General features: G+C 41.6%; 1 protein-coding gene across 6 annotated transcripts in view; it reads right to left on the reverse strand.

Moving 5' to 3' along the window:
- Nucleotides 1–24,406, reverse strand: part of NRF1 (nuclear respiratory factor 1) — a 145,618-nt gene that overhangs the window by 27,516 nt on the left and 93,696 nt on the right. For 3 of the 6 annotated variants that reach the window (XM_086690349.1, XM_086690359.1, XM_086690378.1), the window contains exons 6-11: nt 21,247–21,405; nt 20,271–20,468; nt 19,555–19,656; nt 15,575–15,733; nt 13,014–13,171; nt 5,356–5,480 (exon numbers count right to left, since the gene is read on the reverse strand). In XM_086690349.1, coding sequence (XP_086546475.1) covers nt 5,356–5,480; nt 13,014–13,171; nt 15,575–15,733; nt 19,555–19,656; nt 20,271–20,468; nt 21,247–21,405 — 901 coding nt within the window. Of the gene's footprint in view, nt 1–5,355; nt 5,481–12,656; nt 12,932–13,013; nt 13,172–15,574; nt 15,734–19,554; nt 19,657–20,270; nt 20,469–21,246; nt 21,406–24,406 lie in introns of those variants that run through there. The other 3 variants (XM_086690368.1, XM_086690393.1, XM_086690386.1) reach the window with 3 other exon arrangements.

Consider the following 24,406-nt stretch of genomic DNA (forward strand, 5'->3'; position numbering starts at 1 on the left):
ACGGTGAAGGAAACAATCAGCAAAATTAAAAGGTAGCTGACGGTATGGGAGAAGATATTTGCAAATGACATATCAGATAAAGGGTTAGTATCCAAAATCTATAAAGAACTTACCAAACTCAACACCCCCAAAATAAATAATCCAGTGAAGAAATGGGCAAAAGACATGAATAAAAAAATTTTTTTTAATGTTTATTTTAAGAGAGGGACAGAGTGTGAGTAGGAGAGGGACAGAGAGAGGGGAAGACACAGAATCCGAAGCAGGCTCCGGGCTTGAACTGTCAGCATAGAGTCTGACATGGGGCTCAAACCCACAAACCGTGAGGCCATGACCCGAACCAAAGTCAGATGCTCACCCAACTGAGCTACCCAGGTGCCCCATCTGTAGCGGTATTTTTCTAGATATGTCTCCTGAGGCAAGGGGAATAAAAGCAAAATAAACTACTGGCACTACATCATAATACAAAGCTTCTGCACAGCAAATGAAACAAAACTAAAAGACAACCTGCTAAACAGGAAGATATAAAAGTATGTAAAATATGCTTAACATCACTCATCATCCGGGAAATGCAAATCAAAACTCTAACGAGGTACTACTTCACACCTGTCAGAATGGCTAAAATTAAAAGCATAAGAAACAATAAGTGTTGACAAGGATGTGGAGAAAAAGGAACCCTCTTGCTGCTGGTGGGAATGCAAACTGGTGCAGCCACGGTGGAAAATAGTACGGAGGTTCCTCAAAAAGTTAAAAATAGAAATACTCTATGATCCAGTAATTGCATTACTGCGTATTTATCCAAAGAATACAAAAGCACTGATTCGAAAGGATATTTGCACCCCCATGTCTGGTTATTATTTATAATAATATATGGAAGCAGCCTAAGTATCCATCAATACATGAATGGATACAGAAGATGTGGTATATACACAACGGAATAATGTTCAGCCATAAAAAAGAATGAAATCTTGGGCCATCTGGGTGGCTCAATTTGTTAAGCGTCCGATTCTTGGTTTGGCTCAGATTGTCATATCACGGTTCAGTTTGTGAGATGGAGCCCCAGGTCAGGCTCTGTGCTGACAGTGCAGAGCTTGCTTGGGATTCTCTCTCTTTCACTGCTCCTCCCCTACTTGTGCGCATGCTCTCTCTCTCTCTCAAAATAAATAAATGAAACATTAAAAAAAGAATGGAATCTTGCCATTTGCAACAACATGGATGGGTCTAGAGAGTGTAATACTAAGTGAAATAAGTCAGAAAGACAAATACCTTATGATTTCACCTATATGTGGGATTTAATAAACAAAAAAAATAAATAAAAGGGGAATAAAGGAGAGACAAACGAAGAGGCCACCCCCCCCCTGCTTTTTTTTAAAGATTCTCTTAGCTATAGAGAACAAACTGGTGGTTACCAGAGGGGAGGTGGGTCAGAGGATGGGTGAAGCAGGTAAGGGGATTACGAGTACACTTATCGTGATGAGCACTGAGTAATGTACAGAACTGTCGAATCACTATATTGTCCACCTGAAACTAATATAACGCTGTATGTTAAGTACACTGGAATTAAAATAAACTAAAAAAAACATTCTGCATGATAAAAATGGCATTTCAAATCAGTTTAGAAAGGATGGATTTCAACCTTTTATGGAATAAATGGTGCTGGAATAGATTATATAGGGGGAAAAAAATCAATTCGGATCCCTACCTAATGCCATATTCAAAATAAATTCCAGATATTTCACAGTATTTAAAATAAAAAAATGAGACCATAGAAGAACTTCCATATGGATATTTATCTGATTTGGGGCCTATGCAAATGTAAAGGCAAAAGAGAAATAATTAAGGAAATAAAAATGAAAGTAACAGAAATAAAATAAAAATAAACTGAAAAAAAAACACCTATTTGCAACGTATACAATTAAAGGGGTTATACCTTTAATATAGGATACTTTCTCAGCAGCTCTGGTGAGAGTCTTAATGGGACAATAGTTGAAACAGATGATCCCCATTACCTTTATTGATTAACTATGAACTATCTGCTTAGTTCCCCCGCCCCCATCTAGCTTTGAGGAATAGAAGGCGGCCGCATGAATATGCAATAAGATCTCAGACATAACAGCACCTCAGAAAAGGTGCCCAGGTGCCAATATAATTCCTATTTTTAATTATTTTTGCTGAAATAGGAAGGCAGAAAAAAGATGTGGGAGATCTGGTTCCCTGAAGATTGCTATCCATGGGTGGAAGGTCAGGTGAGAGGTGGTTATCACTCAAAGAGCTCCTCAATCCCTGTGTGGGCCTGCCTTTAGAGATTGTACAACCTTTTATATTAAGATGTGGGGGGCTGGGGGAGGGCCAAGGAACCACTGTGAGAAAAAGAAAGGAAAAGAAAAGAGGTAAAGGAAGGCGCTCATGGAGAGGCCTTTTCCAGTCTTAGGCAATTCTATCTGCACTTCAAAGAAAAGGAAGCCGCCTGTGAAAAGCTTTACTTTGAACTAAACCATGAGATTCCATGAGACCAAAAACTCATTTAGTGCTATAGAAAAAGGAGGAGCATAAAATAAAGTAATACTAGTGCTTGAGTAGTCAGTCCCCTTAGTGTTGGGGCAGGGTAGAGTCCAGAAAAAAGGAGATGTCTACAGGGTGCAAGGTCTCTGTCCAATCTGCCTTGGTGACCCAGAAATTAAACTTCTGCCATGCACGCATGGGTTATCTCTAACTCGCACACCACCGTCCTACAGGACACTGCTTCATATCCTTGTGCTGCCTGGCCATCTCTCACCAGTTACTGTACTGTATCAAGCGCCACACCCAACGGTTCTCCATCTCAGAAGACACAAAAACTCCTCTGCTTCAGGCACAAACAAAATCCAGATTGCTCTTAGAAGAGCTGTCTGCTATGGTTTTATTTAAAACATACTGTGGAATCTGGGATGTATTTCTTTTTCCCTGGTAGTGGTGTTTCCAAATAGCACACTGTTCTGCTACCATCTGGTTCTTCCTGATAATAAACTCTTCCTGATAATCAACTTGGTCTATCGGCTGACCCCATAAGGTTGCCATCACAGAAGTGACAAACTCTGGCAAGACAACACGGTCTGAAAGAACGATGAAAAGAGAATCCCTAAAAGACTACCCAGAAACCAAATTGGCTAGTTACATGGGAAAAATTTGGTTCTAGTCCCACAGCAAATCCTACAGCACTCTGGGTGAAATGTCAGAAGACAGAAGGAGCGTCAGAATTATTTGAATCATATCCAGTATTAGAGTCATTTTCTGGATTCCCAAGGAAGAGATGAAATGATCGGCCTTTGCCTAAAATTGCTGGAGTAAGGCACAACTCAATGGCCTGATTTGACACAGAAAAGCTGTGCCGAGAAAGTGCTAATTCCAACCCTCAAGTCTTAGTTCAGCACATGTCAGTGGTCACAAACTGGGGATGGTATTCTTTGGGAACCACTGGCTTTTAGGATGTAGACCAGAATTTTCTCTTATCACAAACACACAGCCAAAGACATGAAATCAACCCAACGGACTCACACAACCCTAAGGCTACGGAAGAGGCAGCTTCTAGGAATCAATAGTGGGTGTGGCTCAGCTTTCCCCCCACACGGCCGAATGGATCTATTTGGCCCGAGACCCACAGGGTCCAAATACTTACATATAAATTCATCTGAAAAGGTGAGGCTGAGAAGGAGCCAGAACGATAAAGCTGTCTGTTCTCCTTGCCCAGACAGGTCAAGACCATTAGAAAGGATAACAGTCTCCTATCAAATGCAGGCAGAGAAGGATCTGTAGTAGTTCCATCGTAAATAACAGCAATTTGCACTTCAGAAGAATGTCACATAGCCAGATGTCCTATCTGTTCAAGGTAGATTAGGACTCAGATGAGGAACAGTGTAAGGTAAGGAAGTAGGGGTAGGACTCTAGCTAAAGAGGGAGGTTTTCCTTACTTCTTCCTGTGGTCCATTTCATCCTGAACATACCCAGCTGGAAGATGCCCTTTATCCTGCAGTGTTCTGGCTAAGATCAAGCCTATCCCTGTTAGGGTTAGTTCATGGAAGCCCTAGCCCTACAGAAAAAGCAGACTATAATTGTAGTTTTTTATTTTTTTGTTTTTGTTTTTGTTTTTGTTTTTTTTTTAGGAAAATGATTCTCAGAAGCCACAGTGGCTCTTTACATTTCTTGTGTTAATTCTTCTTTGGGTGACAGACACAAACACATTCCTCTTCCCACTTCCAAAGGAGGACACAACTTGGGGTCTTTCTTCAAAGACTTTTCTAACTAACTCTATTCACTGATGAGGGACCTATCCTTTAAAAAGTTCCAGGCACTTTTCTTTCAGCTACTAATGTCAGTAAGGAACTTTCTGCCTAAATAAAAGTATGTTATTATTTATCCTCTTTTTAAGACAAAAGAAATCTCCAAAATCCATGGAGTACTTAGTTTGTTCTACTTAACCTAGTAGAGTAGTAGTAGTACCGGCAGTGTATGTATGTATGTATATGCATATGTACATATGTATATATACATACACACACACACACACACAGATACATATATACACGTTTCATTTTAAAAATTCAATAAATAATCAGCCAAATGGGGCTGGTCCTCCGTTTTGACCCAGAGTTCTGAGGCACTTCCCAGGGCAGCCCAAGTCTTGGTAACTGACTTCTGGAGCCTGCCGAAGTGGATGCAAAGAGCTGGGCTGGAGCTGTAAATTTTTGCCACCATATTTCTATGAACTTTATCCCTTTTGTTTATTCAGGAAGTCACCAATATCCAGGTAGTCAAAGAGCTGGGAAAGAAGGGAAGGGTGGGCGTGTGTAACTGGCTAAATCCAGAGGTCCTTGGTGAGGACACATTTAACAGGATGCAGACTCAGAGCACCAACCAGAAAAGTGCCCTCGTCACAGCTTGCTGGCTGATCTGTGTGAGATGGTGGTGCCTTTCTCAAGATGGAACGTTCTACCCTACCACAACGCACCCGCCCATGGGAGGACCTCTGCTATAGCAGAGGACATTGATCTACCCCATGGGAGAGTAAAGGACAAAATGTGGCCCGTGGCAAATTTTAAAGTACCTCTTGGTAAGTCCTGTCACAGCAAAACAGTTTTCAAATGAGCATTTCAGTTAGATATGCGTTATTATGGATTTTTTTTTCCCTCAGAAAACCCCAAGTCTCTTCCTAGTGAAAGGAATCAGAGGCTCCTAGAATTTTCCTAGGCATCAATTGCCTATCAATAAAGAAAAACTCAAATCAAAGCTCAACCTCTTTCTGAAGGGTCTGCTGTCAGTCATGTCATGAAGGTTTAAGTGGAAACGGGGAAGACATTCAATAAAATATTTATGCTCTCTTACCATTAGCATCTTGGACTCCAGTAAGTGCTCCGACAGCTGCTGCGGTTTCCCCAGACAAGACGATCTGTCCCCCTCCTTGCAAGGTAGCCTCGGCCAGTGTGGCGACAGCATGGGCGGCGGCTTCGCTGTGGGCACAGGAACAGGAGAGGGGGACGTGTAAGTTGGATAAAGGTACAGCACTGCAGCAAGACACACCATCCTTCCAACCCTTCCTTGGATCTCTCTACTGACTCCATGGGTATGAGCCTACCAGCGAATACTGGAGTCCACTGCTGCTGGGGAGAGCCAGGGGAATTTTTAAATGGTAACAGTAAGTAGCTAGAGAAACCCCAAGTCTTACAGATTTAAAGAGCTAATGTGAGATTTTCTTTAAATCTAGGAAACGGGTGTTTGAGGACAGAAGGCACTCACTGCCAGTGGAAGGTATGATCCACATTGACAGCGCAAAAGCCTGTCTGGTTGGTAATTACAAGGTTTTCTTGTTCTCTTTTCTCTTTATGGCAACACTAGGCAGATTACCTAAAACTGCCCTTTTGGGGACATTCACTTTCGAATGTCCCCTCTCTGTAAAGAGAGCTTTCATACTATTCTTCCTTTCTGATCTTGTCTCCAATAAACTTTTGCCTGCTGCTCAAAAAAACCCAAACAGACAAAACAAAAACTACCCTTTTGTAGCCGAGGATGACAGTACGAGGAGTCAACAACGTGGACCGGCTATTCAATTAATATTAAATAGTAACAATGTGGTTTATATGCGCGACTTCAAGTACAAAGTAATGGCTAACACCCTAACATCCTGCAAAGTCTAGGTGTTCTCTTTGCCTCACTATACCTGTGGGCAGTGCTAAATTAAGGCTTGAAATTTTAAATGATCACCATAAGCCCAAACTCCCAGCCTCTAGAAACACAAAGAAACAATAAAATCTCCCTTCCTTGCAAACACTTTGCAGAATAGAAAGGTATTAACCATCTGTTTATAGTGAGCACTATTCTGGCAGTTTGTATCCTATTTTCCTTTCTTCTTGTGATATGCTGGTCCCAAATGCACAAATACCATTTTTATTGATTCTATGATACCACAAACTAAAAATGCACCATTATTTTATGTGCCAGCAAGCAAGGAAAAAAAAAAAAAAAGCCTGACAATTGTAGTACTGTGGTTTACCATTCAAATTTCAGAGATGTTAAAATGTGAAAGCAGCAGAAATTCAGCACCTCTCCTGGGAAAGTGTCAGCTCCCACTCGGCACGATTCCTGAAGGAGTATCAAACGTGGGCTCAGAGTGGAGGAGGTGGTGTCATTTAGTTTAGCAGGGGGGGGGGCAAAGGCCTGGATTTGACACCAAATAAGCCAGATGAATAAGCTTTGCTCTGAGTTGCAGACTTTGCCTAACTCTGGCAGGCACGCTTCGTGGTCACAAGCTGTAGGCGGGGTTGGGTGAGGGACTGTGGACTGGTTAGGGTAGACGTGTCCTGACTATGGGCAAAGCAACATGTACCACACTCAGTAGCGTCACTTTCACTTAAGAAAGCCAGCAGACAAGTAAAGCAACTGACACTCTCATTTCCCTGGGGGAATAGAAGGATTCTAGGAAGCAAAGAAACCCAATGGATAGAATAGTCTCATTAAATAGAATATTCCCACTCTCTTTCTAACTTGACTTAATTTTTATGTCTGTGTTCAAGCTATCTTTTTCTGATAATAAAATACATGCGGGAGGCTTGTAAAAATTTCATTAAGTGTAAAAGAAACTTTAAAAATATCAGACATAAGTTATTTCCTTCTAATCTTAAATACAGCTTTAAACAGCTAATAATGAGGATTACACTTACTGCTACAGTTTTATAGCTTGCTTTTTTCACCTAACATTGTTTCCCCATGTAAACATTCCGACCTTTATTCAAAATAATAAATAAATTAAAATTGCTGATCCCCCTGCTTTTTTTCCTAGTCATTTATCTGTGGCAACTTTTAATTTCCAGGCTTCCTTTGACTTAGTTCAAGGTTATAGTTATATATTACAAATTTATTTGCTTCCTTTATAAATATTATATAAACTTATAATAGTTGTGAATAATATTTATATTATATATTTATTATATATTTTTATATATTTGCAAAAAATACAAATATATATATATATATTTTTTTTAAGTAATCTCCACACCCACTGTGGGGCTCGAACTCATAACCCCAAGATCAAGAGTCCCATGCTCCCCTGAGTCAGCCAGGCGCCCCCATTCATAAACATTTGGGGACTGAGCCTGAGCAAAAAGCTCACCAGTCATGGAGTGCACGTGCAGTCCGTAAAAATTAAGATCACCCTCCACTCAGAGGCACACTTCTTGGTGATGTGATGTCCAAAGCCAGTCATTCCATGGTATCTATAACATGAATTTAGAACTAAAGGGGACCTTTGATCTGGAATTCCTATCAAGGCTATTCTTTACACTTTACATGGTAGACTTTAATTTCAAAGTCCTTCAAGAGTTTTTATTAGATATAGTAAAATGAGTGATGATTTAGTGTCTACATCCTTAATCTTTAATATTTTTCTAAGAAACTTATGTCAAATAACACTACCAGCCAAGTTTACAGTACCCAGGTGTCATTGATTAATGACAAAAATATTTCATACTCTGGCCTGAGACTTCCTAGAAAGCTGAAGAGTCTGTTCTTTCCGAAAAGCTGCAGCAGTGTGGTATTTGCAAGAAGGAAGCTGTATATGAAAACTGCTTATATGGAAATACCATCTTTGTTTACACGTTACCTCGGTGACTGTTCATTCCCCAGTTTTTATCACAATGTGTATAATTTTATTTCTGTGACCATCAAAGGTGACGTCCTGCCAGTCTTGGAACTCCTGGACACGTGTTTGAGGTCCTTTTTTCTTTTTCTTTCCTTTTTCAAATTTTTTACATTTATTTATTTTTTGAGAGACACAGAGAGACAGAGCACAAGCTGGGGAGGGGCAGAGAGAGGAGACACAGAATCTGAAGCAGGCTCTGAGCCGTCAGCACAGAGCCTGATGCGGGGCTCGAACTCACAAACCGTAAGATCATGACCTGAGCCGAAGTCGGATGCTTAACCGACTGAGCCACCCAGGTGCCCCGAGGTCATTTTCTTTAACAACTTTCTAAAATATGTTTGGTAGAAGAAAGGCTGTGAACGAGCACAACCCTAGTGCAACCTGGGAGCAGCAGTCCAAGGGGGATGACAGGCCCATAGGCCAGTGAGGTTAGTTATTTCATCGGCTGCCAGAGGCCAGAGGCAAAGCAGCGAGGGAGGGATCTTTTCCATGGGAGCATAAAGACAACTGTGACTTCTGTGGTCAGCAGGCCTTCATTTCCAAATCTACTTTAAAACCGCTGACACGAGATTTCATGGAGAGAGGGCAAACTTACTGCTAGAAAAAGATGACCTTTAACTTCTAAGATGAAGAGGGATGAAAAGGGCTTTAAGCTACCGCTTCACAAGTTTTTGACAAATAGGTCTAATTTTAAGTCAATAGTACTTTCATTTAAAAAAAAAAACAGTAAATTTTTCCTCAAAAATATGATTCACTTTTTTTTTTGAACCCAGTGTCTTCACAGCAAAAGAAAAGCAACTCTAAGTTCTGGAACAAGAGGACTCAATGCGAGCCTTTGCTTTCCCATAGCGCCGAGTCACAGGAGACGGTAAAAATTGTCTTCGTGTCGACAGCACAGCGTCAATTTCTACTAGAGCAAATGTAGACTCAGTCTATGAATACTTATCATGTATCTGTATATGCAAGGGCTGTACTGACTTAAATTTACTTGTTTAAAAGGGAATATAAATCCAGGACAGTTTAACCAACACACTGAAACATCAAATTAATCTTTTTATCGCAACAAATCACATGATGATTTCACTTCCTTTCCCCTCTGGTTGTTTGGCCGAATACTTTTTTTTTTTTCCCAGCTGTAATGCTCTGCACTTCATTTGTTCATTTTGATTCTCTCCCCATCTCCTTTCTATAAATGCTGATTTATATGTATTTTGAAAATAATTAAAAAAGTAACCAGTTTCCACATTTTTTAATGACTGTTTCTCCATACCTCTTTGGATTATTTATAATGCCAGGGTGGGCTGTTTGAGCCCGGGGCCCTTGTTCCGACTTGTTACACAAAACTCTTTTAAACAGCGTGGCTGAAAAACAGGTCTGTCCTGCATCTGTCCTTATCCCCATCTCCCCTCCAACAGGTGAAGGAGCTCCTCTGTCTTCTCATTCCCCACCTGCCATGCTGTGCGGCTTCCCTCTCTCCCCTCACTCTGTGCCCACATCTGCCGCTTACGGCGCAGCGGAGGGCAGGTGATCAGTAAAGAACCATGCTTGTTCCAACCGCACCTGAAAGAGGCTAGAAGGAACCAGCGCTAAGAAATCACTTTGTTACCATGGGAACAAAGGCTGGATTTCTCAGTGTAGTTCTAAGATAATTTCCAGCAACAAATTCTGTGGTGAGGCTGGGAGTATCATCTCGTCCCACAAAGCAGCAAACACCAAGGGTGTGTGTCTTAAGTCCAAACTTCCTGCCACTGGCCAGTGGGTTACCTCTCTTGGAATCAGAAAGCCCCTAGTAGCCTGCTATAGTCTAGTCTTCGTTGCCAGGCTTGGTTTCTTCACCCCCAGCAGAGGCTGCAAAACACCATCCCCCAACACTCACTGGGTTCTGAACTGATTGCAAACAGATTTCAACATCTTTACTCCTCCTACGTGCCACAGTGAACCATGTTCTCCTTCCTTTGGAGTAAACACTATAGCCACCGCAGCTGCATCTGAGTTTGTTAACAAGCCCTCAGGGGAAACCATTACTCTCTTTGCCTTTAGAAATAAGCCCTGCTCCTTACACTAAAGGGAGCCAGAATGGGCCTCATATTTTCCACTATGTGTAGGGTTCCCAGGACACTCACACTTCACTGGAATATCCAAGGTGCTGGCTCAATGAAATCAAGTTTTGCTGGTCTTTAATGGTTAGGCTCCATGCCACAGTAAGGGGTTACCAGGCCAGAGGGAGGTTCCTACCCTGGCCATGGCTTTTTTAGGAAGTTTATTTGTGGTCCTTTCTCAAGGGAGTGGGGTTGGGCCAAAGTGTAAGGGCTCAAATAAGATTTTCACGTTATTGAAAAGCCACATGGTTCAATGGGCTAAGAAAAAGAGTTTCAATCCCAGGTCACTTAGAGTACCCCTGGGTGAGTGCATGTGTGTGTGCGTGTGTGTGTGTGTGTGTGCACACACGCGCGCTCGTGCACTCCATACCTAATCAACCACCAAGTCTGGCCACACTCCCTTCAAACTCACTTTTCCGCCACTCTTACTACTTTAGTTTCCAAGTCTTTAACAAATCACCTGGTCCGCCTCTTCCTAACTGACCTTCTATTGCTAATCTGTTCTCATTATAAGCAATTCTGAATACACAAAATTGAAAATACAACTTAAATGATAACCCTCGGGTGCCTGGCTGGCTTAGTTGGTAGAGCATGTGACTCTTGGTCTTGGGGTTGTGAGTTTGTGCCCCACGTTGGGTGTAGCGATTACTTTAAAATAAAACCGTAAAAAAATGAAAAATACATGGTAACTGTAATTCCTGAAGTGCTAACTAGGGGCTGTGTACTTCAATGAGAGTTTTATTTACATCATCTCCATGAAACTTTTTTAATTCCATATGATGAGAATTAGCCTTATAATGATGAGGAAACCAAGGCCTAGGGGTTAAATTTCTCAAGATCAAATGGCTAGTAAGTGGCAGAGCTAGAATTCGAACCTGAATCTATGTGACCTCAGAACCTTCTTCTCAGCCACCCATACTATACAGCCACACGGAAGTCATTTGCGCGTCAGCTTATCGAGGCTTTCTAGTTATTTATCACAACCAATCTAAACTTCGGCTGACTCTTCTCTTTTGGAGGAGGTGATCCCCTTCCTCTGAATTTCTGCAGTGCTCGTGGTGTGTACTACATGATTCAACAGTGCATTAAATTCTGAGGAATAGTGTTCACTGACTGTTTTACTTAAGTCAATTTCCCCAGTGTTAATAACATGACTTCTTTGAGGGCAGGCATGGTATCTTAGAGCGCTGTTTATTTACAACCTTACCTAGCAGAGTGCAGGCATGTCCTAAGAGTTCAGTGACTGTCTGAGACTAACAACAGCTGCTGCACATAATGGTGGCAGCAGACCTACCGTATGCCAGGCACTGATCTACGGATCTCGCACGCATTGGCTTTCTCAGTTCTCACAACACCCCTACCCAACAGGGGCAGCTGCTGTTTTTATCCCCATTTTACAGGAGAGGAAAGCCTGGGCACTGAATTCAAGTAAATTATCCAAGGTCAAACAGCTAAGTGGGTGATGGAGTTGTAGTTTAAACCCAGATTGTCTGGCTTCAAGGCCCACACTCTTAAATATTGGTTAAAATGCCTGGGTCCGCTGGAAAATAAAATTATGTCCGCAATGAAGAAGAAAAAGAATGATGTGGGGATAATCTTTTCTGTCAACAGAACCAACAGAAGGAAACCAAGCAGGGAACAATATAATTTAGTTTTGGAAACTCTCAATCACTGGAGTGTCCCATTCTGCAGCACCCTTCCTAAACATCCCTGAAAAGAAATATTTCAATGGTTTTTCCCAGTAAGCCAAAACTGATTTCAGAAAGTCACTGATAAGGAAAACATTTCCTGGAAAGTCAGTAAAATCAGCTCTCAACATGGATTAAATGGATTAATGTCCCTAACAAAAAGTAGTTTCAGGGTGACTGGGTGGCTCAGTCAGTTAAGCATCCAACTTCGGCTCAGGTCCTGATCTCACGGTTCGTGGGTTTGAGCCCTGCGTCGGGCTCCGTGCTGAAAGCTCGGAGCCTGGAGCCTGCTTCGGATTCTGTGTCTCCTTCTCTCTGTCCCTTCCCCGCTCACTGTTTCTGTCTCTCAAAAATAAATAAGTGTAGGGGCGCCTGGGTGGCTCAGTCGGTTAAGCGTCCGACTTCAGCTCAGGTCATGATCTCGTGGTTCGTGAGTTCGAGCCCCACGTCGGGCTCTGTGCTGACACCTCAGAGCCTGGAGCCTGCGTCTCCCTCTCTCTCTGCCCCTCCCCTTCTTGCACTCTGTCTCTCTCTCTCTCTCAAAAATAAATAAATAAATAAATAAATAAATAAATAAATAAATAAATAAATAAGTAAATAAGTAAATAAGTAAATAAATGTAAAAAAAAAAAGGTGGTTTCTTTCGTAGAAGTGAAAGAATGACTAAAAGCGATTTGTTTTGTAGGGTAAATAGAAAATCAATCCTGAAGCTTCTTGCTTTATTATATCCTTTGGTCCCATTAAAAACACAAAGTCCTCAAACCTTGCGTTTTTTGGTTTGTTAAAGGGCACAGAATAGGAGAAAGGAAAAGGGATCACGGTCTCTTGACCAGCAGACTCGAGCTGGAAGTCAGAAGGCAGGACTGGCTGTGGGGGTGGGTGACGGAGCGCAGGAACGGGCCGGGAAAGGCTGGTGATAAGTCAAATGATGATACTCCGTGGGCTGAGAGGATTAAGCTCCAACATTCAACTGTGACAAACTGAAGTGCAACATTTCTCTTTACAACCTACAGGCAGGGGCAGATCCACTATCCTCATCTAGTCCCCCACCCCTGCCTCCACCTGTTGAGTGCCATGGTGACTGTAGCTCCCTGTTGCATCTCCTGAGAAGCTGCCACTGCGGCCTCTGCCAGTGACGCCACGGCCTGGGTGGCCTCTGATGCTTGCGTCGTCTGGATGGTCATCTCACCTCCTTGTAACGTGGCCCAATTTTGTTCCACCTGAGGCAGAGAGGACACGATAGTAAAGAATCAAAGTCACAGAAGGCTTATGATACATTGCTATGTGCTCAGCCAAATACAGACACATTTTTAAATTAGCATGACCTACAATGTACAGAACAGGGTTTTTAGTATGCTATCTTTTGTGTATGAAAGGGGGGTATTAGAATATATATTTGAATTTACTTATATTTGCATAAAGAAATTTTGGAAGGACACAAAAGAAACCATTGAAATTATTTTCCTTGGTGTGTGTGGGGGGAAGGGAGTTGTGGGAATAGGTTGGATAGGAGACAGAAAGCAAGATTTTCCAATGTATACTTTTAAAAATATCTGAGACATATCAATGTATTACCTATTCTTTTGAGTTCTTTTGAATAGGTAATATATTGATATGGCTCAGATTGAAAATTTTGACTAAACCAAAAAATTTAAAAATCAGCACTTTTGAATAGACAGTAAATATAATTTTGAAAACATTCAAATGGTACCAAAGGGCACATAATGCCAGTACTCCAGACCTTGAGTACAGAGGTGATTACTGTTCCCTATTTCTTGTGTAGCTTTGCAGGGATAGTCTCTTTATATGCAAGCTTATTTACACACACACACTCACTATTTCCCCCTTTCTACTCCTTCCTAAAAAATATAAATGGCAGCATATTCTTTGTTATCTTTTTGTACCTTGCTTGTTTCGCCAACAATACATCTCTGAAATGATTCTATTTTGGAATGTATAGAACTGCTTCATTCATTCATGATTCATAACAATGGCTGCAAAGCATTGTATTGTAGAGGTACACCATGATTTATTTAACCAGCCATCTTTTAAAGGGCATTTAGGTAGTTTTTAGTCTTTTGCTATTACAAGCAATACTGTGATGGATATCTTTACATACTATGTTGTATATTTTTGGGGAGTCTATTTATAGAATGAATTCTTAAGAAGTGGGATTGTATATCAGTTACGCTGTATTTTAATTTTTTATGGAAACTGCCAAATTCAGGAAACAATTTTTTTTTTTTAATGTAGCAAAAACTGCTTGCCTTTTAGTCAGCGGGGAGGGGGGTAGAATTATGAAGAAACAAAATGAAACAAACAAAAAACTCTGGTGACAGGACGGATTAGATTTCAGGTGTGCAAGATTTAGCACAGGGGTTCTCAGCATCGGCACGATTAACATTTGAAGCCAGACAAGTCTTTGCTGTGGGGGGCTGTCCTGTGCCATGCAGGACGTTTAGCAGCATCCCTGGCTTCTACCTACTACCAGATGCTAACAGCACCCTCCTCGGTCATGAGAATCCAAAACATCTCCAGATATTATCAAATGTCCTGGGTGTGTGGCGGGCGGTGCCCTAACTGAGAACCACATTTAGAGGTTTCTCAGTCCTAGATACCCGTGTCTAGCTACTTCAGTCGGTTTTGCTCGGTAAGTGTTAGTTGATGAATTATTCCCCCTCAAAAACAAAAAGCGGCAGGGACAGCGTGAAAGCAATTTCTATTCGAAAATATGGAAGGTGGCAAATCAATCAGCTCAGGTACAATGTTTCTATGGACTCGGGTCTCAGGACATTAGCTCTGCTTACTGGAACTCTTACTGTTCCTGATTCGTACTGCTTGGGCCCGGTGAGTGGAGACCTCGTGCCTCCTGCATGTTTACTGCGTCCCAAGCTTAGGAGAGGTAGAGATTTAAAATGCCTCCTGCTTTGGTTCTATGACCACACTTAGATTATGATGGTGCTTCTCAGAATGCCTGTCAAAAGCCTCCCAGAAAATGGGACACTCCTTTGAACTACCCTAGTTTTCGCCCAGAGTTCGCACAGGCAGTGGCTTGTGCCAGCAAAACTTCACGGCCCGTCACTAAGAGGCAGAGACATCCCACTTCCTTCCCTTAGAGCTGCAAATTTGCCCACTTGGGAACTCACAAAACTCTTGCTTCCCGGGAGTTAGTATCTCTTTGATTTCATTCTCCAGTGAGTGTCAGTGTAAATAATGCCACTTTCAACGGCAAGCTACACCGCGAATCCGCAGATGGTCTATGATTGCGCTCAACACATCAGCCGAAGCCGGCCAGCCCTGTCACCTTTTGCCATTAAACAGTCTTCCTCTTTCCAGATCTGCCCGTCTAGATTTTTGCCCATCCCACTGCAGAGCTTGGCCTAGTGCAGCTCTCCCAAGACTCAGACTCCAATGGTAGCAATTTAATGTATACACATTTAGTTACAACTGTATTTGCAGTAAAAATGGTATTAGAAAGTTGCCATATACAGTATACTTTAAGGAAGTTAAATTATATGGCATGAAAGATTAATGGATGGTGGCAAAGGGTAGAGAGGAAGTAGGAAGAAGAAGCAGACGAAGAGATTTCTATTCAGAATAATGGCAGGTGATAAATAAATCACTTGGGTGTTAACATTTCTTTGGAATTTCCTATTCTTCAGCCTCAGTGCTTTAGTTGTATTTGCTTGAGCTCTTGTTGCTCTCCCTTTCCATCTGTTGGGAGCCACTGTGTGGTTATCTATGCCGGATGTCACCATGTCCCAGAGAAAGGGCCCCAAGCCCTAGGAGGGAAAGATATTCAGAGGATGTACAGTTAGCATCAATGCTTTTCTGAGAGACCCACTCCAACGAGGCCCTCCAAACTGTGGTTACTCTTATCCCTCTAGCTACAGTGAACCCCAAGGCCCTTCCACGCTTTCCCAGCGCAGTGCGCTGCATGCACTCCTTTTGATAGGAACACAACTCCTAGCTTTGTTTCCCGTTCACCCTTCTAGTCTGAACTCAGGTGAGCCCGAAGGAGCCCAGACAACTCCACTCCCCTATGGTCCAAGGCTCAGGACCTCTCCTCTGTGTTCCACAGCACCCCAGGCTTGCTTCTACTAAATTCTTACCTCATTGCCATTGTGCTTTGGTATGTTTTTCTCTACCACCTACCTGTGTGCTCCTGAAGAGCAAGAGCAGCCTTTAATTTCCTGTATCTACAGAATCTACAGTACCTGGCATAGGGCTCAGAAAGTATACTGAATGGCAGGATGGAGAACGTATTCCTTTATTCATGTTTTCCTACTTGTTCTTTAGCCTACCTGGATCTCAGTTAAACTGACATTTGTTAAAAAAAACCATCTAAAGTAAGTCGTGCTACTGTTATTGTTACGTGTTGATGGTTCAGTTTTAAATTCATGTCTCCGGGGTGTCTGGGTGGCTCAGTCGGTTAATCGTCCGACTCTTGATTTCAGCTCAGGTCATGATCTCATGGTTCGTGAGTTGGAGCCCCACATCGGGGCTGTCTGGCATTATTTTCTCTCTCTCATCTCTCTCTGCCCCTACCCCACTTTGCACTCTCTCTCTCAAAATAAATAAACTTCAAAAAAAAAAAAACAAACACAACTTTAAAATTCATGTCTCCAATGTCTTTGTGCTTTGGTTTCTTCTTCTTCTAACAGAACCACATATACCATGATAATCAGATACCATTCTATTTCAAAATTTGACTTTCCTGCCACTTAAATGCAATTAACATCACCACTACCAACTGGTGGTCTTATCACACAACAGAGTAAATTCTCAAACTCATGTGCATTTGCAAATATGCCATCAAAACTGAAATTGTATAAATACTTTGAAATCAACATAGTTTATTTCACAATATTTTGAAATTCTTTCCTTGTTCATTTCTAAATGTCTATGCAACTTGTTCTGTGTCCTTAATTAGTTTAAAGCTGCCTAAGGTGAGAGATTTTTTTGTTTCTTTGAAACTACAGTCAACCCTGGAACAACACAGGTTTGAACTCTCTGGGTGTGCTTATAAGTGGATTTGTTTTTCAATAAACACAGTAGTACAGTACTGTAAGCGTGTTTTCCTTATAATTTTCTTAATATTTTCTTTAGCTTGTTTTATTGTAAGAATACAAGATACAACACATATAACATATAAAATACGTGCTAATCGATTGTTTATGTTATCAGTAAGGCTTCTGCTTGATCGTAGGCTATTAAATTTTGAAGGAGTCAAAGTTGTACGTGAATTTGACTGCACAGGGGATCAGCGCCCTTATCTCTCATGCTGCTCAAGGGTCAACTGTACTTAGAATTATTGGGTATTCTGAGCACACAGAGTACTCAAAAAGAGTACTCAAAAAGATTTGGGAGACCATATATTACCACAAGAGACAGACCCCCAGTGGTCCTTCTAATAAATGTAACTAAAGGTAACTAACTGGATTTCGAAGGCAGTGTGGTCTAATGGTAAGAGCTCCCTCTCACAGGCAAGGTTAGGATAACAAAATGACCTCACAACTTCTAAAAGTGTAGGTATCGTTTATTTTTGTAGAGTACTTTCTATTCCTTGGGAGAAAAGATGCTAAATAAAAGGCAGTAGGATGTTTTTACTGAGTCATCTGATGTAACGTTTCATTAACTTGATGTGGTCTTATCTGCCGTTAAGTAGTGAGGTATTTTGAGTAATTTCAGTTCTTACGGCTCACAACTGAGAGGCTAACAACCATGTCAACATCTAGGACAAATGAGAAGCCAAATAAATCACACTATAAAATGGAAAACATTTTGTCACTTTCTGAGATAACCTGTGCTTCTTCTCTTTGTTTTGTTTCATTGGAAGTGTGGGAGGAGTTCCTTTTTTTTTTTTTTTTTTTTTTTTTTAATCTGACTGAATTTGGGTGTGTACCAGCAGGCTATTTCTGTCATCCACCCACTTCTACAACAGATGACTTATAAATAATGTTAGTGTGCTGAAAAAGCCCTACGTAAGTAACTGAGATTTTTTTTCTTTATTCTTCATATTTTTCCGTGAACTTCTGAATGTGTTAATTACCACCATATATGTGAAGTTATTTAGTAAAATGGGCTCCAAAGAATTAGTCCCTAGAGAAGTGTTTAAGAAACACAAAGTCACTTTCTTTAAATAGTATCACGAAACATCCAGTAGGGAGGAGATATGGTTGATAACTTTGAGTAAGTCAAAGAGTTAACAAATTCAGTAAACACACCCACCACTGTCTTTTCTCTCTCTTTCACACTTCAAGGAGAGCCCTCCAGTTTTAGTGTTTGGGGACTGACGAGTTTTTCCCTCAGCTATTCCATACTCTTACATGATGTTTATATACTTCTAAAGGTAAATATCCTGTTGACTGTTACCTTTCTATACTGCAAAACCAAACGCTGGCTCCTGCCCCCAAACCTCAGACTCCCTAGCTGGAAACAATCTCTCCTGAAGGCATAGACCACTGTGCAGCATGTCCTACAGCATGGACCATGGTTCATTTCTGCAGACATTTCTCTCCCCCTCCAGACAGGAGCTTCTTGAGGAGCAGGGTTCCTGTGTAAATCAACTCCACGCATCTAACACATCATTGCGTTATGGCAGGGGCTCACTTCATGCTGGCTGACCGGGTAGCCCGGTTGTTTCTCTTCATCCCCCTAGCCATGAGACTTTTATCAGTTCTCTCCCTTTCCTGAGTTGCACAAGTGAAAATGACTTTGTGGTGTTCTGAGTGGAAATGCACCATGGTTTTGAACAAGGGTACCTTTAGCTTTATTTCTAACACTGCTCTTTGACATTTGTTCGCTGTTTTTCCCACTTCACGGGTATACCACCCTGGTACCTTTAGGGGAAAAGCCTGCAGTGCCTTAACGAACCCTTTCCTGACCTTCACTGATGGCTCAGAGCTCAGAGCCTAGACAGCAGTTTCTAAACGTGTTACACAGCTCCGACACTTATTTTGTGACTTTGGGCAAGTCACCTAACCTCTACATGTTTCCGTTTTCTCATCTATAAAGTGAAGATGATAACAGAACCTATTCTTAATAGAGGGTTGAGCACTTAGTTTATCAAGTGCTCAGTTAAAGGTAGCTACCTTTAGGTTAACATCCCATGGTTACCTTGATTTTGGTAGAGGAGTATTTTCTCATAAAGTCTTTTCAAAGGCATATTTAAAATGTAATAACTGATGACTACTGATTTACAAACATATTTATCCCTTCAAAGAACTCTTTGGTCAGCTCTAGTTTTAACGATCTAATTGTTAAAAAATTAAGCCCAACGATTAAATTCTTTGGGATTCACAGCATAAAAGTATGACACAGATAATCTCTTTTTGCTATGTATTATATAAAAATGCTATATTGCAAACGTAAAGTTGTAAGTTTCTGACTGCTCTAAATCATAAAGATCTAGGACTTTCAATTATTATAATTCATATACACAGCATGAGATACTCTGCAAAACTGTCATGGTCTGATGTTTCAAAAGGTTTATGCTACAGATGTGTAAGCTGCCTGGTGTCGTTATCTTCTGGACCCTAACTACTCCCTCACCTACACATTTAAGTATTTAAGCAGCTGCAGAACAAATCCTCTTTCTTACCTCTCCATCAGCCACAGCAGAATAATTCACTTGGGCAACAGTGACTGTGGTTGGCAATTCTGAAGCATCAGCCAATGTGGCTACTGTTGCCCCTGTACCAACCTAAAGAAAAATATGGAAAGTGAGATGTGTCAGTGGATGGATTCTTCTACCTTTCCTTTACTCAGGAGTCAAGATTCATTTAATCCACAATTTAGCATAGGTACTGGTTAATATGCTTCGTAATGTGAAATGAGTTTCTAAAGTCGTCTCAGACACTTACAGGAGTTCCAGAATTTTATTTCAACCAAATAAATCAATATTAGAAGCTATCATGTTTCACCATCGGTGCCCAGTATCAGTCAACCAACTTTCTACTCTTATCCCAATCTGAATTTTAGACGTTCCCTATCTACTAACAAATTGCGTTTTACCTCAGAAGAGGTAATTTAGAAGGAATAGCTCCTAGCCCCTGACAGAATGAAAGCATAAAAAAGATGCTATTTTTATAGTGCTTTATTCGGGAAATGTCCAGAAAAGCTATCTTATAGCTCTGTAGCTAACAAACTGGGAACAATTTAAAATATTTTTTAAAAATAAATTTCAGATAGAAAGATCTTGAGGAGCTTTAAAAAGTTACATAAGGGTTTACATGAAGCAAACTTTCTCCAGTCTGAGGTGAGGTGCCCACCGGTCCACCTCAGAAACCACAGTTTCGTAACCATAGTTTTACTCACCTGGATAAGTGAGACAGTGCCGTCAGGGTTACTAAAGGTCTGGACTACGGTCTGTGATGGTACAAGATGGGCTATACTGTGTGTGGTTGTGGCCTGTGTTTGTGTTTGCTGATCTTCAAAAGCATACAAAAGGTCCTCCCGCCCATGCTGTTTATAACAGTTTTTAACTATGGTCCGTAGTGCCTGGGTCCATGAAACCTGTCACCAAAAGACCAGAAAAGCACATTTAAAAAGTCACTCACAAAGAATGTTGGTCATTCAGTCCCACTACGGAATAAGCAGCTGCTTATTTAACAAACCAAATCCAACCTATACAGAGTGAGCTCCGTTAGGCCGATTGTGGCACAAAGAAACTCGGCACTGAACGCCAAAGATCTCCCACCGGTTTCCTTCCTGAGCAAAGTCTGGTTTAGGTTTTGGGTTTTATACCCCATCCTAACCTGAGGCCAACTCTTAAACTTCTCACAAAAGACGCTTACTCTTTTGCCAAGAATTTTATGTTGATTCCCAATAAACTTCCAAGCTAACTAAGAAACAAATATGCAGAAAAGGCAAGGGATGACAATTAGTTGAGTTCACCTTTTTAAAAAGTGTCGTTATCAGCCGCCTCCGCCAACTTCACATCTAATTCTATTATTTATATTTTTCAACGGTGGTGCTTGCTAACCAGGAATAAAGACATTTCTAAGTCTTTGAAGTAATTAATACTTTTTTGTGAAGTTTCTTCCGTTTTTTCCAATCATCTCATAATATAAAAACTGCTCCAAAAGGCAACTAGGCAGAAGGAAGTGTAAATTCAGGGACCCATCCCACGTCTACAGTGATGATGTGATGAATGGGAAAGGCTGCAAATCAGAGAATGTCAAACTTCTTTTGGGAGATAGGTTCAACTACCACACACATGTTTTTAGGCTTTTTAGCGTAGTTGATTCAGAATGGAAAAACAACAGGCTACTCAGGTCTGAGAAACCCTCACCCTCTGCTTTTGCTCTTCTGTGCGGACGTCGCTCCGGACGTTTGCCCACGGGATATCTTCAGGCCACCAGATGGGCTTGCAGCTTTCTTTGCCCCAGCCTGGTTTTCCCCGACCCGTGGAGTACTTGAGCATCTCTGGAATAAATGCCCGAAGCTGGGCCTAGAAGACAAGAGTGTGGTCATCAGCAGTCATGAAAGACATCTGGGATGTCTTTGTATCTTCCACCAAATTCTAAGGTAATAAAACAGAGAGCTTTCCTGGAGGGTCCCAGAGAATTCCAAGATGTGAATGATGAGAACCCATTGTTTTCCACAGGTTACCACAGCTCCATGGGTGACTGAGAATTATACACGTGTGTGTGTATGTGTGTGTGTTGGTAAAGTATACATTAAGCTGTATTTCACAGCCCCTACTTGTCCTTAGAAGATGAATACCTGCCCTCAAGTTTGATTTCTCCCTAAGATACTACTGATGATATTTCCCTCATTTCCCTTCTACAGTTTTCCATGCATTCAAGGTGTCTAACAAAGTCAACATGTTTTCAGTATTGTTCTGGAGTTAGGAACCTGGCAATTAGATAAGGGAAATAAGAGGTGAGGAGCAGGTAGGATCATCATTATTTGTAGGTGATATGACTGTGCGTCTGGAAAACCCCAGAGAATCAAATGAAAAACTACTATAAACAGCAAGAGAATTCAGGAAGCTGGTTGTTTACAAACAGGAAAATAAATAGGCTCTACTTAAAAAGGGAAAATGACCCTAAAGCTTTTCCTGAAAATTTCTAGTATGCTAGGCCAATGTCTGTGAGTCTGACATACAAATAGAGTCAAGCATATGTCACCTTAAACACATTATGGACTTCATGCAGATTTATTTTACAAACTGAATCCAGACCAAGCAGGTGTTAAACCAGAGACAACGGCCATTCTTTATCTCCTGGCACAGTAACCATATTGAGCGTATATGTTGGAGGAGGAGGGGAGCCTACTTTATGAACATTCTTAATTGTCTACAATGATTTTTGGCAAGAGAAGCAATTAATCAAATTATAACATCCCTCCCCAGACCTACTGCTTTCCTTTTAACCCCTGCAACACTTCAGAGATAAGCAGCATCCTTCAACTAAGGACACACTCACACTGCCTCTATACCTAAAGACCAAAAGGATAAGACAATTTCGGCAATGAGTCAGACCCAAGGACATGGGCTTGCAGGTGTAAAAGAGAGAGAAGGTGGGGGGGGGGTGGCAACAGAAATGGAAATGCTTAAGTATTAATGAGAGAATGAGTGCAACACCACTTTTATACTGAAGAGCCTATTTAAATATCAGGTGTTCTTATTTGAATAATATTTTACCAGAAGATGATACCAATTCTTATATAATTATCATATCATATAATAATAGGGAATCATGCTTCCCTAATAAACAGAGCTCTGGTTGACGATATTTACACGGTCAATCCTTGCGCCCAGCCTGCCACTTCACCTCCCCGAGTCCGCCTCTCCCAGACAGTCTCCTGCCTACAGGATATGATATAATACACTCCATATATATTTGGCTCTGCGACATCAAGCAGCAGGCTAATAGAAATGTATCCGTTTGCAAACCCAGGCTATCAGCTGGCTCATGAGGTCATCTCTTCAGTTATTTTAAGAAAGTGCATCTCAAAGTCATTTTTCCCTTTATCTTAGTTTCCTGGGAGTGTGTCTTTTTCTAGCCTCAGACACAGAGAGAAGGAAAAGGCTTAATCCTCACACACAATATTTGCGTTTCCTCATATAAAAAAAAAATGGCTTTCGTCCGTCTCTTTTCTTCTAATCCCATGAACGAACATTCTCCAAAAGGAGAGTTCTTTATATGTGTACCTAGCAGAGGCTGGAGATAATGAAATAAGAAGGCTAAATACCTTTAAATTAACAAAAGACGCCAGTGTTCAGAAAGAACTCGCTGTCAGAGTCTGCTCAAATCCCGCCTGGAACCTCACGCATTCTCTAATTCTGACTTCCAGCTTCTGATGCCCCACCCGTTTGCACCACAGTCTCCCACACTCCCCAGTCCTGGGTCACCCTGGCACATGGCTGTCTTGCATTTTGGCTCTCTCATATCAGGCTTTCCCCTGGGTTTCAAGGACTCATAGGTTATGGGAAGTGTGGGCAGAGCACCAGCCTACTCGCTTCAAAGCCTCCTCTGCCCTCTCTCCAACCACCTATCTTCTTGAAGTCTTACTCTTGGCCAGGAGAACCCCACCTTCTTTCCCTAGACAGACAAGCTCAAAATCTCGGTCAGCTTTACCTCTTTCCTTCAAACCCATCTAGCTACTCCACGCAGGTTCAGCTCTTTCTTCTTTGAAGTGCCTGGGCTCTCCATCACTTCTTCTCTAGTCCCACCTTTGTCCCCACTTCCCAGCCCAAGGCTAGTGCATCCTTCCAGATGACCTTCTTGTGTAATTCCACATTCTCCCCTCTCTTCCCATCCCATGTATCCTTCACAGACAGGTTTCCCTAAATGCTGCGCAGCTCCAAGGCTCAAAAACTTTCAAATGGCTTCTCACTACTAGCAACTCAACTGGACTCCTCTGTCCAGCTTTGCCACCTGCCACAGCCTGGCCTCCCACCACGCTCAGTTTCTGCTAATTGCCAACAAGCAGCCTTGGTCCTCATTCGGTGAGTCTCTGCACTGTCTTATAAACTGAACTCATTTCTGCTTCTATGCCTTCGGATTTGTTCCCCCCATGGGAGCACCTTCTCAAGCTCACGCTTCAAGCCGACACTTGTTCCCTATTGCCCAGCAAATCCCACATTCTTTGTGAAATAGATCTTGACTACTTCTTGAGTCAGTTTGTTCTCAATCACTCAATAAGAACACAAGCTCTAGACTCAGAGAGTTGGCTCGGAACACTAGCTCACTCTCTGAATCTTAATTCCCTCAACTGCAAAGCAGTAATGATAATGGCAAGCATATAGGGTCAATTCAAAGGATCACATAGTGGGTATATATACACAGCTGCATTGAATGAATAGCAGTTTTACTATTATTACTTCAGTCATCAGCCCTCTTTTTTTTTTTTAAGTTTATTTATTTAATATGAGAGAGAGATAGTGCCTTGGGAGAGAAAGGATCCCAACAGGCTCATTGTCAGCACAGAGCACGATGTGGGCG

This window comes from Puma concolor, chromosome A2, assembly GCF_028749965.1.
Source record: "Puma concolor isolate L17-30 chromosome A2, mPumCon1.1.hap2, whole genome shotgun sequence".
NCBI lineage: Eukaryota > Metazoa > Chordata > Mammalia > Carnivora > Felidae > Puma > Puma concolor.